This window comes from Littorina saxatilis, linkage group LG3 (genome assembly GCF_037325665.1).
Source record: "Littorina saxatilis isolate snail1 linkage group LG3, US_GU_Lsax_2.0, whole genome shotgun sequence".
NCBI classification, from domain to species: Eukaryota; Metazoa; Mollusca; class Gastropoda; order Littorinimorpha; family Littorinidae; genus Littorina; species Littorina saxatilis.
The window spans coordinates 66,083,178-66,105,024 of NC_090247.1; the positions used below are offsets into that span (position 1 = coordinate 66,083,178).

General features: G+C 40.1%; 1 protein-coding gene and 2 long non-coding RNA genes across 3 annotated transcripts in view; 2 read left to right on the plus strand and 1 right to left on the minus strand.

Moving 5' to 3' along the window:
• LOC138962972 (uncharacterized) overlaps positions 1 to 2,331 on the plus strand; it is a 2,707-nt gene extending 376 nt beyond the window's left edge. The window contains exons 1-2 of the long non-coding RNA XR_011454675.1: positions 1 to 925; positions 1,683 to 2,331. The exon at positions 1 to 925 is cut by the window's left edge and continues 376 nt beyond it. This is a non-coding gene — a long non-coding RNA (uncharacterized lncRNA). The remainder of the gene's footprint in view (positions 926 to 1,682) is intronic.
• Positions 2,332 to 6,085: 3,754 nt separating this feature from the next.
• Positions 6,086 to 11,135, plus strand: LOC138962973 (uncharacterized). The gene is made up of 6 exons (XM_070334945.1): positions 6,086 to 6,245; positions 8,163 to 8,285; positions 8,801 to 8,881; positions 9,525 to 9,664; positions 10,034 to 10,437; positions 11,001 to 11,135. Exons 1-5 carry the CDS (start codon positions 6,188 to 6,190, stop codon positions 10,430 to 10,432), a joined length of 801 nt encoding a protein of 266 aa, XP_070191046.1. The 5' UTR covers positions 6,086 to 6,187; the 3' UTR covers positions 10,433 to 10,437; positions 11,001 to 11,135.
• Positions 11,136 to 15,181: 4,046 nt separating this feature from the next.
• On the minus strand, positions 15,182 to 20,693 carry LOC138962975 (uncharacterized). The gene is made up of 3 exons (XR_011454677.1): positions 20,190 to 20,693; positions 19,152 to 19,276; positions 15,182 to 17,822 (listed from the first exon to the last, which is right to left on the minus strand). It is a non-coding gene; the product is annotated as an uncharacterized lncRNA (long non-coding RNA).
• Between the last annotated feature and the right edge of the window lie 1,154 nt (positions 20,694 to 21,847).

Here is a 21,847-nt window from a genome sequence, read left to right on the forward strand (position 1 = left end):
CGCATCCAGCGCAAAGAATGCAAAACCTTGGTGTAAACGATAGACATACTGTGTGCATAAAATGTCTTTCTGCATGGCACAACAGCTAGTAAGCAACTGTGGTGATCAGACTCAGAGCGAGTGTGCTGACGTCAATGAAGCAGACTCGCAACGAAGTGTATGCTGTTGTGGGGGGACGCTGACCGGACAGGCACTTGGAGCCTACTGCGAGTGTATTGCTGGGCAAGTGTTGTTGGCCTTGTATGTTTTGTGGGATTAACTTGATGGCTGCGTTACTTGGTATCTTACACAATCAGTTTTCATACTCAGTCATATAATGCATGGCACACAAAGTGACAAACACACACAGAGATTCATAATTCTCTACTGAAAATGTCTGCATGCAAAAGCTGTCTTTTTTGACAAAGTTATGAGCAGCATGTTAATGTAATTTCAATCAGTATCTCCAGGAGACCATGCCATGTTGGCTAGGCATGTTCAATAGAATACCAGGTACCTGAGTGCGGAGTTTTATTTAAATGTGTACGTACACATGTGTTTGTGAATCCTCTTGTCAATGAAGGTTATCACTGCAGTAAGATCAAATTCCATTCTGAGCCGGTATATATTTTATATAGATATCAACAGCATGCGCTTACAAGCTCTCTGTAGGAATTCCTAGGAAAGATAAAGTTAATTGTTATTAGCAGGCTAAGGAAAATCAAGATGACACAAACGGAATTTGATTGTGTGTTGTTGTTTTTACCCAGAAAGGACAGTCTTGCAACCATGTGGCTGCCACACTTTTTGCTGCTTCACACTACATGGCTGAAGGAATCGACACTGTGCCAGCAGACAAAACTTGTACACACTACAAATGTATGTGGAAGGGGCATGCTGCCAAGAAAACTGCACCAGCTGCTCTCGATGACATACAAATTGTTAAGTAAGTGTGTATAATAATTAATATTAAGGAAATTAGGGTTGCGTTACCTAGAGGTTTACATCAGAGTGTGATCTATTTTTTTCAGAACATAAGTCTCAAAGTTAAAATATAGAGCTTGTTAACTACAACAGCTACAAGACTGGGGAAAGAGAAACAGTGATATTTATAAAGTGCATCATCAAAAAACTATGCATTTTACATTTAGTCAAGAGACCAGGGCGGTGGTGTATGTTTGTGTGTAGAGCAATTTCTGGAAAACTACAACATTATGTTTAGGTTAAAAACAAACCAGCCCTGAAAGTGGCAAGTATTTTACTCGCCATAGTGAGTAGAAGCATGCAACTGGTGAGTAGAAGTGTTCATCTACTCGCCAAATGCGAGTGAAGATGCTGAATCAAATTGTTGGTTTGGTTCGTAAAATTTGCTCTCTGGCTGGTACGTTTTCAGAATCACTAGCCAGAGGCTAGTGCAAATTTTTTTAACTTTCAGGGCTACAAGCTTAGAAAGTTAAACAGATTTTTTTTAAACACAGGGAAGCGTGATTTCCTGTGGGACAGTTTTGCTACTGCGCTATGCTGGGTTGCCATTTACCTTATTCGACGTGGATGCTGGTTTTCAGCTAAGCATTGTCCTTGTGAAATGTACTGCGTTCAGTATCGTTATACATGTTTGACAGACTGGCGCAACTTGTTTTAGCATTTGTACCCAGCATAAGATTTGCTTTAGTGTCAAGTAAAAAAAATAATTTCATTTTCAGGTATGCTTCAAGACAAGACAAGTTTCCCCGGACGACTCTTCAAGGCCTCAATTTTGACCCAAGAAGTCCGGATGCCAGGAAGCGCGACTAAGAGATCTTCAACAACCGGTACCAACCGTTTGAAGGCTGCATATAGTTATGATATACTGAACTAGGGTTTTCAAGGTGTGATATTTTTTTCCAATACCAGTTAATTAAGTTGGTAGCAACAGTTAACTGTTCTGTCAAGTGAAAAATGTATGTAGTTTCAATATGGACAGGTAAAATCAGTACTTTGTTTACAGCGAGGGAGGGTACGTAGTGCTGTCACCTCTGTGTGTGAGTTCAGGTTTAATTTTTTAAATGCCTGCAGATAAGACAGAAGATTGTGGAAGCTGATAAGAACTTGTGTCAGAGGATAGTAAGAAGTGTTTTGGCTTCGTACGGACTATACCATCATCCAGGACTTGTGTGTATTATTCGGAGAACGTATCAGAGCCGAGGACATGTGTTGTGAACAGCGATTCTCAGTGATGAAAGTGTAGTGTGTGTAATGCCGGACTGTGTTCTTCTTCAACTTCGGAATGGCAAGGAGGTATACGTGAGATGTTTTATGATTTGATATCCATGTACTGATGATTTCATTCAATAGCGAAATGTTTGAAATGTTCATTCGTTTTGTGCCATGTTTGTTGTTCAAGAGCGTGTTGTCACCATCCCTTATGAATATGGACGTGTGTGAATGTTGGTGCAGACATGAGCGTTTGAGCGAGTGAATTTAGAAGCCCTGTGCATGAAAGTCATTACCGGACAACCAAATCAGCAAACATAGAAATTCCTTGTCATACACATCGATCTGATCAAGGTAATAATGTTAGCACTTTTTTTTCAATTTATTTCACAGTTATTTGTTATTTTTTTGAGGAAATTATAATGCAATTCACCGATTTTAAAAAACATGATTCCAATTGTCTCCCTTGAACAAATTTGTTTGTACAGAATTTGTTACTTACTTTTTTTTTCAAGGCTATATCAAGGAAAATTCTTTTTGAACTGATTGTGGGACCGTGCACAAGCTGACAGACTTGAACTCAAAAGTTGCAGAAGATTCTTGGCTGCGACTTTTGAGTTCAAGCCGATCAGTTTGTGCACAGTCCCAAGATTTGTCTATATTTATTTATCACTTAAAATAAAATACAGTTTTTCTTTTAATTAAACTGTAGATATGTCAAAGACTGTTTTGAATAATTTTGGGGGGTAATTTTCTTTAAGCAATAACTCAAGTGAATGCACAAATTGTGTACTAAAGTGTCGGTACAAGGGAGACAATTTGAAGCCATTTTAAAAAACAAAGCAGTATATTGCATAATAATATCCTTCAATTATAACAAGAAATAAGGAATAAACGTCTCTTGACATGTTGTCTACCTAATTATCTTGATCGCATTTATTTAAAGTGGGAATCGTTATGTTCGTAAGCTCACATACAATCATTTATGAAACAAATTCAGACCAGACCAGAGATTTGATTGATAATGAGCCCTTTATTCTATACAGTACCAGAGTAAATTATATAAACCATTACATGACAAAATAAGCTTCTTGCTCTTTGGAGTGATGTGGCCTTTGGCAGCTCATCAACCCAGTAATGTAGACCTGCCTTTTTTACGAAGTAGGTACATGCATACAGAAAGATCACCATATCATCATATGTGTAAAACCATACTGCAGTGTCATTTTTCAGTAGAGAATCAACAGAAAAAGAGCGTATGTTCTCCTTCACCTTCATGTTGTCTTTCTTCAAGCCAGAAACATCTTCAGTCAGACGATTAATCACAGAGGCCTGTTATGTAATTGTCATCTGCAGCTCTGCCAACTTGAGGTAGTCTGTGTTCCAATAACAATACCCTCACATGTAGTCGTGTCCCTCTTTGCAAAGGCATGATCTGGCCCTGGTCCTAAGCTCTCACTAGATGCGGAGGGCAAAGGAATGGCTGCTTCTGTAAATACAAAATCAAATGTATACATTAGCAATAGAATTAGCATCAATGATCTTGTTATCAGATTACACATGCATCACACTCACAGCATTTAAGCATGAAAATACATGAGGGAAATAACTCCTGAAATTGAAAAAAAACTTAGGGGTGCGGGAGATGCTCCCCGGAAATTATTTTGGAGTGTTCTATGCAAAATCAAAATTGTAGAAATCTAGTGCTATTTTTGTTGTTGCATCAATTCAATGGTACATTTCTGGGAATAAAAAAAATGATTCAGCATGAGCTTTATCGATGTCTTGAAAACTGCATCACTATCTGTATCAAGTAACCTCCTTAATCTTCTCGATTCAAGAGTCGGTTGATTCAGAGATACTGTAGCAACAGATCTCTGGTTGATTGCATGCACGCGGCTTGTCGACATATGTCTAGATCTTGTTTGTTTGTTTTCTAAAATCTTGCATTTGTTTCCTTCCTATGCATCCATTTTGGGCTGCCGATTCATTTTAAATGTCTTATACACTGATGTAGGAAGACAATTTGAAGTCAGCAGATCATAAATTAATAAAAAAAAAATAAAAAAAAGCTTACTTGGCTCTGAGTCTCTTCCAGATCCGATGATATTTTCAGCGTTGACACTGGGGGTGGAAGCAAAACCGCTTGCTTGTCGTCGGTCTTCAGCGGACAAAGTCACGTCTCCGACCAGTACCTTGTCCTTCTGCTAGAGTCACTTGTTCTTGATGTTCTCTCAAATCCAAGATTAAGGGTGGGTACGAAGTCAAAGGAGTTGGCATCGTTGAAAGCCGTGCCATTGCCAGACACGAAGTGACGCGAGCAGACTTTTCAATGGTACGACAAACCCCTGTCGTCGGATTGCTTGCACCCATCGCGTCCTTCGCTGTTGCGCCTTCGCACTCAGCTTGCACCCATCGGAAAGCCATACAATGACAAATTCTGTCCACCGTATTTCTCTTTCTTCATTCCACTGTTGCACTTGCAGTTGTAAACACAACAGTTTGTCTCGTCGTCTCCGCACTTTACTTTGCACCAAGCCTCGTTGTCGATTTTTCCTTTTGCCCCCTAGTTCCGGTAGATCTGACAATAAACTTCACAGCGCATGCGCCAAAATTTAAGTGAAAAAGGTCTATTGATTAAGCAGTGATCTGTTTTTTTACATCCAGCCCTCGCCCTAAAGAGGGACTAACTAAAAATGAAATAAAAAAGAGAAAAATAAGAGAGAGAGAGAGAGGGGAGAGAGAGAGAGAGAGAGAGAAAGAGAGAGAGATAGAAAGAGAGAGAAGCCTATTCTTCCAACCTGTCCTTTATACAACACATAAAGACAGGCGGACATAAAAAATAAAAATTCAATCATATAAGATACAGAATTACATTGTATGGATTGCAACACAATGTGAATTTAAGGAATTATATAAGGAGAACTCAAAAATTACAAAATTACATTGACACAGTTAAACCTTTCATTTTGAGAATTAAGTTGCTCAAATCAGCTACACATCCGTTAACACTAGTACAAAATGTTCAACAAAATAACAATCAAACAAGACATTTCATTCACGAATGATGTGTGAATGTAACTGTCTCTTAAACATTTTCACTGAAGTTGCATTTCTTATCTGTTGGGGGAAGGAGTTCCAGAGAAACGCTCCCGAGAAGGCTAAGCTCGATTTATAGAGGTCTATGCGAGGTATAGGAGAGAGAGAGAGAGAGAGAGAGAGAGAGAGAGAGAGAGAGAGAGAGAGAGAGAGAGAGAGAGAGCGGGCGGGGGAAAGCCAATGAGAGTGAGGGAGAGACCGACAGGGAGAGAAAGACAGACAGAGAGAGACCGGGAGAGATACAATGAGAGAGAAAAACAGACAGACAGACAGACAGACAGACAGAGAGAGACAGGGAGAGATGCAGTGAGAGAGGGAAAATGTGCACAATGTAGTCAAAACAACGAAAGCAGCTTTTATTCAGAATAACGGTTACGATACACCGTGTCTGTTATTTGAGGTATGTTTCTCCACGGCGCTTAGTTTTACGCAGCTGTGTCCCGAAAACAATACTGTTTGCGTACGATACTACTACCCACGTTATCTTTGTATATTTATCCATCTTCAGAATTCACAAGAAAAACAAAACCCTGTAGATCTACGTTATTCCTTATGCTAATGAAGTGGAATCACACTGTTGTTTCTAATGACACACTGTCTCTATTAGAACTATATAACGCATTGTTTTACACAAATGTACCCTCAAAACAGCAGTGTTTTGATTCGAGACAACAACACATTTTCTTTGTATATTTATCCACCCACAGCATACATAAGGAAAACAAAACCGTGTAGATCTACGTTGCGCAGCATGCTAATGAAATGGAACCAGACTGTTGTGTCTAATCACACACGGTCTCTATATAAAGCCGCGTTGAAACAATGCTCGATACCTACGATTGCAACGTGCACATTGCCAGCACAACTCATCCTTCAGAAGACGTCTTCGTGAAACCCTCACCAACCAAGTGTCATCATGCGTGTCTTGGCTGTTCTCGTTGTTCTTGGCTTGCTCGCCGCATCCTGTGCAGATGGTGAGTATTGAAATGACACTGATTTAAATCTTTGTCTGTCAAAAAGAATGTTATACGATAACTGTTATGGGCAAAATGATTTCCAACTGAGCATGTGTTTTACATGTTAGATACATTACTTAGGTAAGGTTAAAATAACTATATTACTTAGATATGTTTGAGGTAAATACATTACTTCGATATGTTTGAGTTAAATACATTACTCAGATATGTTTGAGTTAAATACATTACTTAGATATGTTTGAGGTAAATACATTACTTAGATATGTTTGAGTTAAATACATTACTTAGATATGTTTGAGGTAAATACATTACTTAGATATGTTTGAGTTAAATACATTACTCAGATATGTTTGAGTCAAATACATTACTTAGATATGGTTGAGTTAAATACATTAATTAATATGGTTGAGTTAACTATATTACTTAGAACTTAGATAATGTTTGCGGTAAATACCTTACCTGGATACGGTTGAGTTACATACATTACTTATATGGGGTAGAGTTATCTACATTACTTAGATGCGGCAGAGTTATCTACATTACTTAGATGGGGTAGAGTTATCTACATTACTTAGATAGGGTAGAGATATCTACATTACTTAGATGGGGTAGAGTTGTCTACATTACTTAGATGGGGTAGAGTTATCTACATTACTTAGATGGGGTAGAGTTATCTACATTACTTAGATGGGGTAGAGTTATCTACATCACTTAGATGGGACTAAAATAACTATATGACTTAGATATGGTTGAGACAAATACGTTACTTTCATATAGTTGAGGATGCACGACAAAAATCCTGTGTGGGAAAAGATGAAAGAGGTTTAGTTTTTGGTCAAGTTATTGCTGAAGGCCATGTATCGACCCACTCGAAACAGTAGACGGAAATAGTTCCCTGAAGCGAAAGGTGCAAAAGCGAACATTACCAGCCTGTTTTCAACTTCTCTATAGGTGTCTTTCAAATGTGGGTTCAGTGAACATTCATGTGAACGTATCTTAGTTTATCCAACACGTATTTGACGAATATCGTAATAAGTAGAGAATACTACATGGCTTGCTGTGTCGTACCAGATTTACACGAGTTTGTTTTTTTAAATATTGCACTACGAGCGAAAGCGAGCTGTTCACTATTTGAAAAAGCAACGAGTGTAAATCTGGTACGAAACATGTGGTATTCTGTTTATCCCACATACTGTACTTACGTGTATTTTACTGAAAATGTCCTGCAGTCGAGGCAGCTAAATTGAAGACGATTGTTTTGGAACCTCCATCTCTTCTAAAGCCTCGTGCAATCTATTACGTCAAAGCAAAGAAACGTCACTCTGAAAGTGTGGCGGGACGTGTTAGTTCTAAAGATTCATGGAGGGTAATTAGCGAGCGCAATGTTTGTTTCTATAATGACGTTTGTCTCGGTGACTTTGGCACCATAAGCAGTGGAAAAACAGGTCCCTGCCAGACTTGCTTGACATGACCTCATTTACATGATATACACACGTGTGATTTGAACGATTATTATCTCACGGGTGTCTCTCTCACGTATGTAGGATAAACTGCATAATCAACCTTTACACGCATTTATCTGACCAAAATACCTCACGTTATGCAGCGGAACCGACGTGAAACGACCTAGGACCGTTATGATTTAAGCGTGGGTGTACACCATGTGCCGGATTTCACTTACGCTGTTTATTTGGTGTAAACTATTACATTAGAAACGATGAACAAAGTCCTGCTGTGGCTGCGTCATCTGTAGTATTTTCTTTCAAATCTTTTTTTTTTTAATTTCCGCACACATGCACAAATGCAGTTCGTACCATTGAGCTTAATCAGATAAGAGAGAAAAAAAACCAGAGATACTACTCTCCTACAAACTGTTCCAAAGCTGGCTTCATCTTCTTTTTTCCCCTGCTACAGCTAAGCCCCGGGACAAAAGGCTGCTTGGCCTGAACCTTGGCTTGGGTGCCTCTGGTTCTGCCAGTGCAGGCTTGGATCTTGGTGGTCTCTTGGGAGGCACTCTTGGCGCTGTCACTGGTCTTGGTGAGTACACCTTGTACGTTCTGTTGTCTTCGTCACGCTGTCACTAGTCCAGGTGAGTACACCTTGTACGTTCTGTACACTTTCACATCCTGCAGGACGTCAGCTGACGTCCCGTGTAACTTGCTTTAACGGGCAACAAACCGTTCAATATGTAGCAAAAAAGAAGAACAAAACAAGAAACAAACAATGAGAGCGTCTGTTGTGTATTCATTTTAGCGATAATCTGACCATGCAATCACAGACTCTTTTACATTTAATTCAATTTCATTTCATTAACTTAACCTTTATTATCCCATTGCTGTGAAAATCGGGTCGTTTCCTCGCTAAAACACATCTTGATTGTATTACGATGTATGTTTGAAAGTCCCTGTAGTAAGCTTTTTGTTCGACGTGCAGTAACTGAACATCTACTCTTAGATTCTGCAAAACCGTATATTTCCAAGCCCCGGTAATAATTAAGCTAATTATCGTGTTACGTGCAGTCACTCTATGTATGAGTGTGTCATATGTTGCAGTGGGTGATGTTCTGATGCTTGTGAACCAGATTGTCGCCTCGCTGGTCAACGCTCTGCAAGGAGCTTTGGACACTGTGGCAGGTATAATAGGGCAGGACACACACACACACACACACACACACACACACACACACACACACACACACACACACACACACACACATATATATATATATATACAAACACATCCGCGTACACACACACAAACACAAAAGACGCATACTGTTATAACAGCTATCGTCATAATGAGTCTAGGTAAAGACGCAGCTCTAATGACCAAGCAACGTGAATACTGTTCTCACAGCTATTGCAATAATGAGTCTACGTAAAGACGCAGCTCCAATGACCAAGCAACGTGCATACTGTTCTCACAGCTATTGCCATAATGAGTCTAGGTAAAGACGCAGCACGAATGACCAAGTGACGTGCATACTGTTCTCACAGCTATCGCCATAATGAATCCAGGTAAAGACGCAGCTCTAATGACCAAGCAACGTGCATACTGTTCTCACAGCTATAGCCATAATGAGTCTAGGTAAAGACGCAGCACGAATGACCAAGTGACGTGCATACTGTTCTCACAGCTATCGCCATAATGAGTCTAGGTAAAGACGCAGCACGAATGACCAAGTGACGTGCATACTGTTCTCACAGCTATCGCTATAATTAGTCTAGGTAAAGACGCAGCTCTAATGACCAAGCAACGTGCATACTGTTCTTACAGCTATCGCCAACGCCGCCGTACAGATCGTGCAGAACATTGACGTGGGTAGCATCGCCATGGCAGTGTCCGCCATTGTGACAGACGTTGCCAACCTCGACGTCAATGGTCTCGTCAACGGAGTCTTCAACCTTCTCGATGCCGTGAGTTCATGGGCAATGTGTCTTAATTTCTGTTGGCATGCATTCGCTTTTTAACCTACCTTAACCTGAATAATGTGGTGGATGTTTTCAGGTGGAAATCTCTTCAGTAGATGGTGATGAACTATAGATGTATGATGTACTAGCTGTGTGCAGGTAGACTTCCCTACAGTTGATGTTGATGAACTAGATGTATGATGTGTTGGCTGTATTCAGGTGGATATCCCTACAGTAGATGATGATGAACTATAATTGTATGATAAACAAGATGTTAATGAACTAGATGTATGATGAACTAGATTATTGATGAACTAGTTTAATGATAAACTAGAAGAACGAGCTTTAGATGTATGATGTGTGGGCTGTGTGCAGGTGGACATCCCCGGCGTGCTGAGTGACGTCCTGGATCTGGTGAGCGGTCTCAACCTTGGCAGGGTGCTGGCCAACCTGGTCGGCAGGCTGGGAATCGACGATATCCTCGAAATGGTGGTTAACCTGGCGGGAGAGGTCGTCCAAACCGTCGAAGCCGTGTTGAGGCAGCTCATCAGCAGCCTGCCCATCAACCAGCTTCTAGGCGTCGTCAGCGGCGTGGTCAACAGCGCCCTCTCCGCCATCAGCAACGTCGACATCGCTGCTATCCTCCAGGACGTGCTGGGGGGAGTGTCTGCTGCCCTCGAGGCCGTCCTCAGCGTGTCTGCTGGCGTCAATGCTGGTGGAGTCGGTGCTAATGTTAATGCTGGTGCCATGGCCGGTGCCGCCGTCTCCGGATAAACATGGTGAGTCAGACTTCTGCACCAGCGATGATAAGTTCTTGTGCATCTTTTTCTTCATTTTTTTCTTCCACAATACTCACAAATCAATATACAATCCTTAGACAATAGTGCAGGTAACAATAACCACTACCAACTTCTGAACGTGAAGAATAAAAACAGGACAAAAACAAAACATTCTTCATAGAACCTAGGAAAAGAAAAACAATTAATGTTGATTCTTGTGCATCTTAACTTATGACAATTATATTGAATGCATCCGCTAGTTAGATAGCTATTTACCTGGTTTGGTTTTGGTGTGTTATTCCCTCTCTTCTTTTGCTTGTTTTAAATTTGAGAGAGAGATTATTGATAGCGTGGGTGCGCGCGTATTTGTTTGTACGTGTGTGTGTGTGTGTGTGTGTGTGTGGGTGTGTGTGTATGTGTGTGTGCGTGTGTGTTTGTGTGTGTGTGTGTGTGTGTGTGTGTGTGTGTGTGTGTGTGTGTGTGTGTGTGTGTGTGAGTGTGTGTGTGTGTGTGTAACATACTTGTCTGCGCACAGTGAATAATAACATATGATTTGTGTGCAGCAAAGCAGTGTCGATTCCCTCGCCATGCAATGTGCACAGACCTTGGTGAAGACTGGAAATTACAACGTCCAGACTGCAGTTTCTATTTCCGAATTTTGAAAGCAGTTGTCGATTAATAAATCATTGCAAAGAGAATACTTTGGATTGTGTTTCCTGTTTTTGGTGGAATGTTGAAAATTGTGATACAAATGTGGGCATCAAAACACCACACACACACACACACACACACACGCACATACACACGCACGCTCATACACATACATAATAACAAGTCGCGTAAGGCGAAAATACAACATTTAGTCAAGTAGCTGTCGAACTCACAGAATGAAACTGAACGCAATGTAACGCAGCAAGACCGTATACTCGTAGCATCGTCAGTCCACCGCTCATGGCAAAGGCAGTGAAATTGACAAGAAGAGCGGGGTAGTAGTTGCGCTGAGAAGGATAGCACGCTTTTCTGTACCTCTCTTCGTTTTAACTTTCTGAGCGTGTTTTCAATCCAAACATATCATATCTATATGTTTTTGGAATCAGGAACCCACAAGGAATAAGATGAAAGTGTTTTTAAATTGATTTCGAAAATTTAATTTTAATAATAATTTTTATATTTTTAATTTTCAGAGCTTGTTTTTGATCCAAATATAACATATTTATATGTTTTTGGAATGAGAAAATGATGGAGAATAAGATGAACGTAAATTTGGATCGTTTTATAAACAATTTTTTTCTTTTACAATTTTCAGATTTGTGTGTGTGTGTGTTTGTGTGTGTGTGTTTGTGTGTGTGTGTGTTTGTGTGTGTGTGTGTGTGTTTGTGTGTGTGTGTGTGTGTGTTTGTGTGTGTGTGTGTGTTTGTGTGTGTGAGTGTGAGTGTGTGTGATTTTTCACACACACACACACACACACTCACACACACACACACACACACACACACACACACACAAACACACGCACACACACACACACACACACACACACACACACACACACGTGACAACGATCAAACACACATAACAGACGATGTTCGGAAATAACTGCGTCGGGTTTGGATGGGTTATAAAATGAGTACTCTTGCTTTTATTGAGGCAAACTATATCCCACGTGACAATAAGGACAATCCACTAGCGAGGGGTATGTTACAGTATGTAGCACGTGGACAAGGAGCACGTATGGAAAGTTAGCCTGTGTAAAGGCAAGCGTACTCACTCTTAGATAACCCATACACGCCCAACAGCGTTGCTTTTGGAGTGATTACAAGGACACATGACGGGGATTCACAAAGCTGCTGTGCGTAATTCTACAATGAACACAGATGTACATGTACGCACACACTCCCGTTATACGTTAGTTTTATTTTTGACCAAATATCACACAGTATGTCGAGATCTGTGTAAAATGTAATTTTTTTGGTAAACAATATAAAAAACATTTGTTAATTGATCGATTTCCTTTTAATTTTTACGATTGAAGGCACACAAATACGCACTCTTTTGTAGCCGCCTAAATATGAGTTTGTGTCGGACCTTGACGTTACACGGCTCACAGAAGAAAAATCCAATGTTCAATCGATACATTAAACTTTGTTTTACGTTGTCTACAGTTACTATCGAAAACAGAATGTCAGTAGGCTTACACAAGATCACACACATTACTCTTTATTTTCCATCGTCCACATTTACCATCAAAAACACATTTGACTCACTCACGCACAGTTTTCAATGAAAGAGGTCACGCACTTTAGGCCACCGCAAACCTGGAAGACCTAATGATGATATCATCCTATGACATCATACTATGACATCATTCTATGGCATCATCCTATCAACGTCTGTGGGTGGTGTGTTCCTGGGGAAAAAGCAAAGATAAAACATTTATCAGTCTGAATGTCTCGAAAGGCTGAATCATATCAGATCTCGGCTTACGCCTCGATCTGATATGAGTTCAGCTTTCTCGACATTCAGACTGATAAATGTTGATATCACAGTCAAATCTAACGATAGCTAATAACGTATCCATGCTAGGCGTAACCATGTTATTTTTTACGGTGTCACTGAGACGTCTGGTGAAACAGGACAGGATTGTGCCAGAGCAGGGCTAAACATCATTAACCTACACGATGACACGGTCAAGGAGTGGCAGCTAGACGACCATGACCGAGCTTACCGCCCCGGAGAGCATAGCGAACAGCGCTCTCGCCCTATATCCTGGTGAAGCTGCACAACGGTATCGACAAGCGTGCACTGATCGCCAACCGCAGCACTAGACAGAGCCTGAGGTCAGCTGACGTCACCATGCACGACGATCTGACACCGAGACAGCGGACCACGCTCAAGGAGCTCCAAGACCAGTAGTGGAATGCATGAATGGAGACTATTATAGTTAGCAACTAAACGTAGGTTCGAACTACGCAGTTTGTAACTACAGATTTAGTCAGTCTGCAATGCATGAGAGCGAACTTGGTCGAGACTACTAAGTTACCAACAAAAAGAGTAGGTCATAACTTTCAAGTGACGTCACGGGGAATCCCCGTCACTGCGCAGGCGCAGTGAACTCTTCACCTTCGAAAGTGGTAAACAAACCAGCATGGGATTGGGAGCATGGTAACAGTGCGAACTTGAGTGGTTGATCGATGCAATATTATTTTGGCGAGCAAACAAGACAAACATAGGCAGAACGCAAATGTTTCTCTCAGTTCTTCCGCACATTACGAGAGTTAAAACTGCCCGACCGGGGAGATGTACGCAGCATATAGGCTGAGTCAGTGTCGTCGAAGATTTGAGTGATGGCTCAGTCGGTATGTACTGGGGAAAAGTCCGTGTCCCTCATACTGATTGTGCATTTTAAAGCAAAGCTGGAACTTTGTAACAGACAATGATGTATGGATGTATTTAAGTTTGTGTTTCAATTTATGGGAGCGAAACTGACATTTCTGAACTGAAAAAAAGTCGTGTTTTGTGGAGTTTAGAGTTGTCAGTAGAGACCGAGTAATCGTTGAAGAGAAATAATTGCATGGTTCACCGATGGAGAGTTAAACGACCATAAAACCGGAAAAACTGGAAACACTACCGAATTACAAGACATCATCAGTGATTTGAATCATGCACTTATGATTTTCTTCCTTTTTTCCAGATCGGGTAGAATACTTTATGTCAGTGACATATTTATATGATTGCAATTTTGTGCTGGTCTTTAACATGAATAATTAGATACAATGAATACATTATTCAATGAGTAGGAAGTGACAATATTTTAATGTGTATGATCTTGTTTGATGAATGCCGCAAACTCTGAGAAGTTCTTCTAAGCAAGCAAAGAAACAGAGGTAATGAAGTTGGATACTGAGATGACTATATTTTGTAACTTAGACACTCTGTCTATAAGGAAGCTAGCTGTTGCTTGAACATCATTTGAAAATTAATCTGCGCCAATTGCTTCGGTATGGTAGAGCTGATCATCAAAATGCATCTCATGTGTGAAATTTTAGCTTTGATGTTGCACTGACTTCAGAAGACTAACCTGTTTCGTGAGTAAAAACTGCAAACATTTCAAGCTGACAAGAACAGAACGATGTTAAAATATAAGATATGATAAGGGAAATGTGAAGGCTAAATTAAACAAAGAATGAAATTGTAACCCACTCTGTACAAGTGGCGCGTTTTGCTGCATTGATCATCTTTTATTCTTTCATGTGTTCTTTTGAGTTTCCGACAACATTTGTTGTGTCATTGTGTATGAACGTTTTAATTTAAATGATGATAAACAATGATTGCATATTTTGTGTAAACGATTTCGCTCAACGTCTCAGATGTGGCATGCAGGCTTCACGTGGAATAAAACCATCCCTCCACTTTAACATATACCAGCTGTCAAAAACACGTGTGTTTACTTTGAAGTGTTGGAATGTTTGATCAATTAATTTGTTTAACTTCTACTGGCATCAATCCGCAAAATGTATTCATTCAAACATTCCAACTTTGCACATGACCCAGTCAGAATGTAAATGTTTGGTATGTATCAAAGTGTATAGATGGCCTAACCTCATGTAAGAGCCCATGCAGATATAAAATAGCAAGCCAAACTTGGCGTTTGCAAGAAGAACGGTGCCTTGAAATTGACAGCAGCAACAACAATTTAATTATCCACAATCACAGTGTCACTCAGCTTTTCACCCCATCCAAACCACCAGCCATCCTCTCACTAAAAACCAAAACAAACTCCCCAAAACACACACACACACACACACACATTAAAACACAGAGAATCATGAGATTTGTTTGTTTGTTTATTCATCCTGTAGAATGTTTCTTTAGCCACTGAGCCAACTATAATACTCGTCATAAAAAGTAGGCAGATCCGTTTGAGGGCAAATCTTTATGATGAGGCCGTTTATTAAAAAAACCAAATACAGGTTGACCCAAAAACAATGCAACCCACAAGAAGTTAATAACCTACATTTGTGGACATAAACTTCAGCCTATGCATGACCCTTCTACAAAGTGACAATTTTGAAGATCAAATAGGCTGACTTTTGTGCAATTTTAAATTAAGTTCCCAATTTTGGGGATCGACTCAACGGTACGGGTTTTAAAATTGAGCGGTAGCCAAACTTGCCCGATCTAAGCGCTCAAGATTGTAACATTCGGGGCAATTCGAATCACAAAAGTATACCTTAATCAACATTCAGACCTGGGAATCCCTGTTTTGGACTTGGAGTATTCTCAAATAAACTTGGTGTATTTTTTTTTTAAATGAGCGTACTCCACATTTAAACATGCTTCACACGCGTCTGTCTATGAGTATATAACTGCTTTCTTCAGGTCACCGATGATCTAGGGGGTGTATACTCGGACATTCAGATAATATAAAAGCTAAAAGTCTGGAGGGTTTAAATTAAGTAAGTATTGATACCGTTCATAGTCAAACTTCGTTTTAGTGAATCGACCGCCAAATTTGGAATTTATTTTTTGACAAAAGTCAGACCATTTGACCAGTTACATTTGATCTACAAAATGTCCACTTTGTGGAAGGGTCATGCACTGGCTGCGGTTTATGTACCTTAAAAATAAAGTGATTCGGTCAACAGATGTAGAAGTTATTAGCATTGTTTTAGTGTTACATTTTTTTGGTTTATCCTGTATATGACTGAAAAAAGCCATTCATTCCCCAAACCTATTCAGAAAGCAGATTGGGTTTATATGACATAGTGTTTATACAGTGGAACATACAACACAGACACCCTGCAAAATCAAATTCGCAAAATCAATGTTCCCGCGTTAAAATTGACAAAAAATCAGAACTGCCAAAACAAAACATCTTCTGCACGTCAATAGAAAAAACAATCAAATCTGCATCCAAATCAGTCAGTTTTGTTCACATATCTGGTCAAACACTGACATTAAGGCATGTTGATTTGTGTAGGTGTCATTCCTCTGAGAAGCTGTAAAAGGCAGTTTTAGTGGGTAATGAGACAAAAACCGGTACGTTTTCGTAACTCCTCAACGCATTGCCTTCAACGTTGCGGTGATTTGTGCTAACAGTAGTAACACATGTGGGAAAGTTCATACGGATTTTAAAGTCATTTGAGACATTAGTCTGCTGTTAATTGACATGCCAGAAAGAGTTCTTAAATTGATGGTAGGTCTTCGCTGACTCATTGAAAAACAATTAATTTGTTGTTATCTTCAAGAACAATAACAGATGCGCCACACAATTAAATTTCATGTACATATTTTATCAGACATTGGCGGTATGAGGATTTCAACGCGAACATTAATATTTTGCCTCATTCAGAGCGCTGAGCGCAAATGTAGGCCTACGCCTAGAAAAGCTCACGGCTGACACGCTTAACTGATCATGGCTCTTGAAAGAGCATTTTCCAAGAATGTGTGTGTGCGTACAAGTGCGCTGTGAACAGTCATAGTTGAAAATGTATGAAATTAAAGGTAAATTGAAGCTTTTATTTTTCTTAATGCATGCTAATTTTTTTTACAAATTCAGTTCATTGGACAGGGTACATTTTTATTTTTAAAATTCGTTCTGGCATGTCGCGCAACAGCAGAACTAATATCTCACATGACTTGAGATTCCGTGTGTACTTAACGACATGTGTTAGCCCAAATCACTGACAAGTTTTAAGACAATGCGTTGAGGAGTTACTGAAATGTACCATTTTTTGGTCTCATTTTTGTACTTAACGACGTGTGTTAGCACAAATCACTGACAGTTTTAAGACAATGCGTTGAGGAGTTCTGAAATGTACCATTTTTGGTCTCATTACCCGCTAAAACGACTTCAAAAACTGAGAGGATTGACAACTACACGCTCAGCATGCCATAGCGTTCATGTTAGACAAGATATATGTGAACAAAACGGACTGTTTTGGATAAAGATTTGATCGTTCTGTCTAATGACATGCAAAACATGCTTCGGTTTAGTTGTTCTGATTTGTGTTGTTGATTTTAACACGGGAAGCTTGATTTTGTGAATTTGATTTGGGAAGGGGGGGGGGGTGTCTGTGTTGCAGGTTTCACTGCATAGACACTACGTCATGAAAACCCAATTTTGTTTCTGAATAAAGTAGGGAAATTAATGGCCTTTTCAGTCATATACTTGGTTTTTCAATCAACAGCCTCATCAGTAAGATCTGCCCTCAAACGCATCTGCCTACTTTTTATGACGGGTAGTGTAGAAACCTCTGCAAGCATTCTCAGCCGAATCAGATGGAAAAGCACAGAATTGTGATGGTACTCTGAATTTGATCATCGTCCCCAGCGAACCCAGGAACCAATGTGCAAACAGCCTTCCCTTAATGTAGCGGTCCTTCCTGAAAAATAAAGAAAACATATAACTGAGCACCTTCAGTATTCACGGGGATGGGTTTTGGTTAGCGAGGGGAGGGTGTGTGTTGGGGGGAGAAGGTGTGTACGTGTTGAGCAGTGTGTGTATGTGTGTGGGGGGGGGGGGTGAGGAAGCACTTGCTCTTCACATGACCATTGGGATCGGGGATGGTGTGTGTGATATTGTAATCTAAACTATTAAAAAAATCTGTGCGTGTATGAACTTTGTGCTCGGCAGAAATGTTTCTCGATTTTAGTCAAAAACAAGTGTGCCCTCAACCCACACACTTTCGCTCTTCAGCATCAACACTATACAGTTTGAGTTTCATTGGGAAATGTGTCTCGATTTCAGTCCAAAACAGAACTTTCAGGATCCAAAGCACTCGCCTGTCAGCCTTTTTATTAAAATACATTCAACCCACCACATTTTCCAGTGATGAAGATTCTGGGGATGTGTGTTGATCCCATTGATTTTGGCCATTTCAGATCTGGCCAATTGTACATGGGATAGGAACATAACTTCACCCAGACACATAAAATATTGACACCCTGACAGTCAGTGACTGCTTCATGTGCATAGTTGAATTTTGTTTATGAACGAATTTCTCAAAAGTCACTCGCAGAAGTAAAGAAGTAACATTTTATCTGAGAGTGGTTTCCACAACAAAATCTAACTCTGAGCAGGAAGAAGCCAGGGTGTTGAATGTAGAAGTATCCGAGTGAACAGATTCATTCTTATTCCATGTAAAAGCCTGGCAAGATCTAGGATGGTGAGCCAAGGGAAGAATAACTGTATGTGCCTTTAAAATAATTCCAGTAAATTAGTAATGATTTCATTTTATCTTGCAATTTTGTTTTACTTTCCTGTGCTGCATTAGTTCATTCACACTGTGTAATTTACTTTAAGAATAGTGGCAAAGGATTTGAGAAGAGAAAGAGAACTAAAACCAAGCTTTATGTACCATTTTGTATAAATAGTACAAATTGTACTATGCAAGGATACATACAGATGTAAGAATTTATTTTATACAAAGCCGTAATGTTTTTGTGTCAATAAACTTCCATCTCCTGTCACTACTCTCAGATTCAGATGTAACAAGTGTTGACATAGCTGAATGTATCTATCTAGATTGTAAGTGCATCTATTAAATCTGAAACGCAGATCTCTCACAACGTACAAAAGTCTGCCAAAAACATCTACACAGCTTCAAACTACTATCACCAGTGCCAATTTACATATCATAAATCAATTTTACAATAACAATTTAATAGGCACAAGCAGGTACTTGGTAGTGGTACAGAAATGTGTGACTTACTCTTCATGGTAGTCTGTAAAGCAGCATGTCCACTCAGTCTGAATCCTCTCCAGAATCCATATATATCTGAATGCAAGAGCTGTATGAACACTTCATCACACATCATCTCTGGTTTCTTAGGAGGCCTGAAAAAACACACCATAAAATAATTAATTAACAATAAATAATAACTGTATTATAATTAAACCACTCGCTCATTGATTCTTTTATCCCCTCTTTCACAATCATAGTTTATACAGCAGCATTTACCTCTGACTCTGTTCATGCAGAGTAAATATCAAGTATTTAAACAGAAAAATAAGTCATTGTTGAATAACCCTTCTAAAAATACACAATAGACACACTTTCAGTGGCAGTGATTCAAGTGAAGTCAGTTTCTTTCTTCATTTGTATACACACAAAAATTGTTTTGGGCCAGTTAGTGTTACTCTTGGCTTTACACACTTACTATATCAAATTATACATGCATTCAGCTTAGAAAACATACTTCTAATGTTGGGAGTGCAGTGTGAGCCAGGACATTTACAGCAAATAAGGATACACAACAGTTCATTCAGAGATAGATTTGCCATTCACTGCATTATATTGTTAGTTGAATGAGATAGATCTGCAGCGATGCTTCAATGCATTAGATTAGCTTTGTTTTAGTGTCTACTGTTCATTGCTCCACCGTGGGAAATTCAGTCAACAGTGCACAGTTCCGAAGACACCGATGCTGCTGTGCATAATCATTGATGCATTGACGATCGTTCATTGTCAATGTCACTGTCAGAAAAACAACAACTGTATCTTTCATCGTCACCACTACACAATGGCTCGTAGGCCTATTTTCCTATGACACTGAACACGGTTTCGGAGACACTCAGACAGTACTGCCTGGTGGCCCATAGATCTAGATCTACCCTTGCTCTCACTTTCTAACAAATGTATTATTGCAATATAATCTGACACACACTCACACACCGAGGCGCACAAACGAACACACACACCGTGGGACACACAAACTACACGCACACAACGGATGAATCTTGCTCTTACCTGTTGGATGATCCAAACCGATTAAAATCAGCGACAGGAAGATGTACAAGCCAAATTTGTACAGTCGCTGATGTAAAAAGTGGAAATTTAGTCAATGTTCATAGCAAATCTCCCGACTCAAGGTAGATCGTGTCCCAAATCAGCTGTGCCGGTCACTTCACGACTTGTATTTGAATCCCCTCCAAAGCGCAATCAATGTTTCAACTTCTTTGTCGACATCATTCTTTGGTTCATGCGTCGGACTGCCGAATATTTGATTTGTTTGTACAGCAAAATCAAAGACAGTCATGGCGGCCGCCATTTGTGTTTTTGCAATAGTTCGAAACTAAGGAATTTGGTCCTCCTCGGAGGAGGACCAAATTTGGGCAAGTTAGTCACCAACTTAGGTCGGAACATTTGAAAATATCGTGCCATGCATTGCGCACTAGAGCGATAGTTTCGAACTTTGGATTTAGTTCCCAACTAGCTTGATAGTCTCCATTCATGCATTCCACTACAGGGCTTCACGGCCTACTACAGGGGAACGAGGCTGCACAAGAGACCCAGGGAGCACCGAGACCAGTAGTGGAATGCATGAATGGAGACTATTATAGTTAGCAACTAAACGTAGGTTCGAACTACGCAGTTCGTAACTAAAGATTTAGTCAGTCTGCAATGCATGAGAGCGAACTTGGTCGAGACTACTTAGTTACCAACAAAAAGAGTAGGTCATAACTTTCAAGTGACGTCACGGGGAATCCCCGTCACTGCGCAGGCGCGGTGAACTCTTCACCTTCGAAAGTGGTAAACAAACCAGCATGGGATTGGGAGCATGGTAACAGTGCGAACTTGAGTGGTTGATCGATGCAATATTATTTTGGCGAGCAAACAAGACAAACATAGGCAGAACGCAAATGTTTCTCTCAGTTCTTCCGCACATTACGAGAGCTAAAACTGCCCGACCGGGGAGATGTACGCAGCATATAGGCTGAGTCAGTGTCGTCGAAGATTTGAGTGATGGCTCAGTCGGTATGTACTGGGAAAAAGTCCGTGTCCCTCATACTGATTGTGCATTTTAAAGCAAAGCTGGAACTTTGTAACAGACAATGATGTATGGATGTATTTAAGTTTGTGTTTCAATTTATGGGAGCGAAACTGACATTTCTGAACTGAAAAAGTCGTGTTTTGTGGAGTTTAGAGTTGTCAGTAGAGACCGAGTAATCGTTGAAGAGAAATAATTGCATGGTTCACCGATGGAGAGTTAAACGACCATAAAACCGCACCACAGGTATGTCACGAAGCTGTCTAAGTTCTACACTATACAACAAAAGAAAATTGAATGAGGGAATCAAGACAATAGATCAACTCTCTCTCTTTCTTTCTCTCAGTCTCTATCTCTCTCTCTCTCTCTCTCTCTCTCTCTCTCTCTCTCTCACACACACACAGGCATACGCACACACTAACACACACATACACACACACACACTCACTCTCTCCCTCTCTCTCTAAACCGCTAAGAGGGAGGGACAAAGTTGAGAACAAGAGTGCCAGATAAAGGAAGGAATGTAATTTGGAGCGATCATTAAACAAATTAAGAAACAAGCAAGTTAGCAAGCAAATCCTTGAAAATGTGTGATGTCATACAAAAGGAGCCAACAATGTTTTGGCCTGGTGTTCTA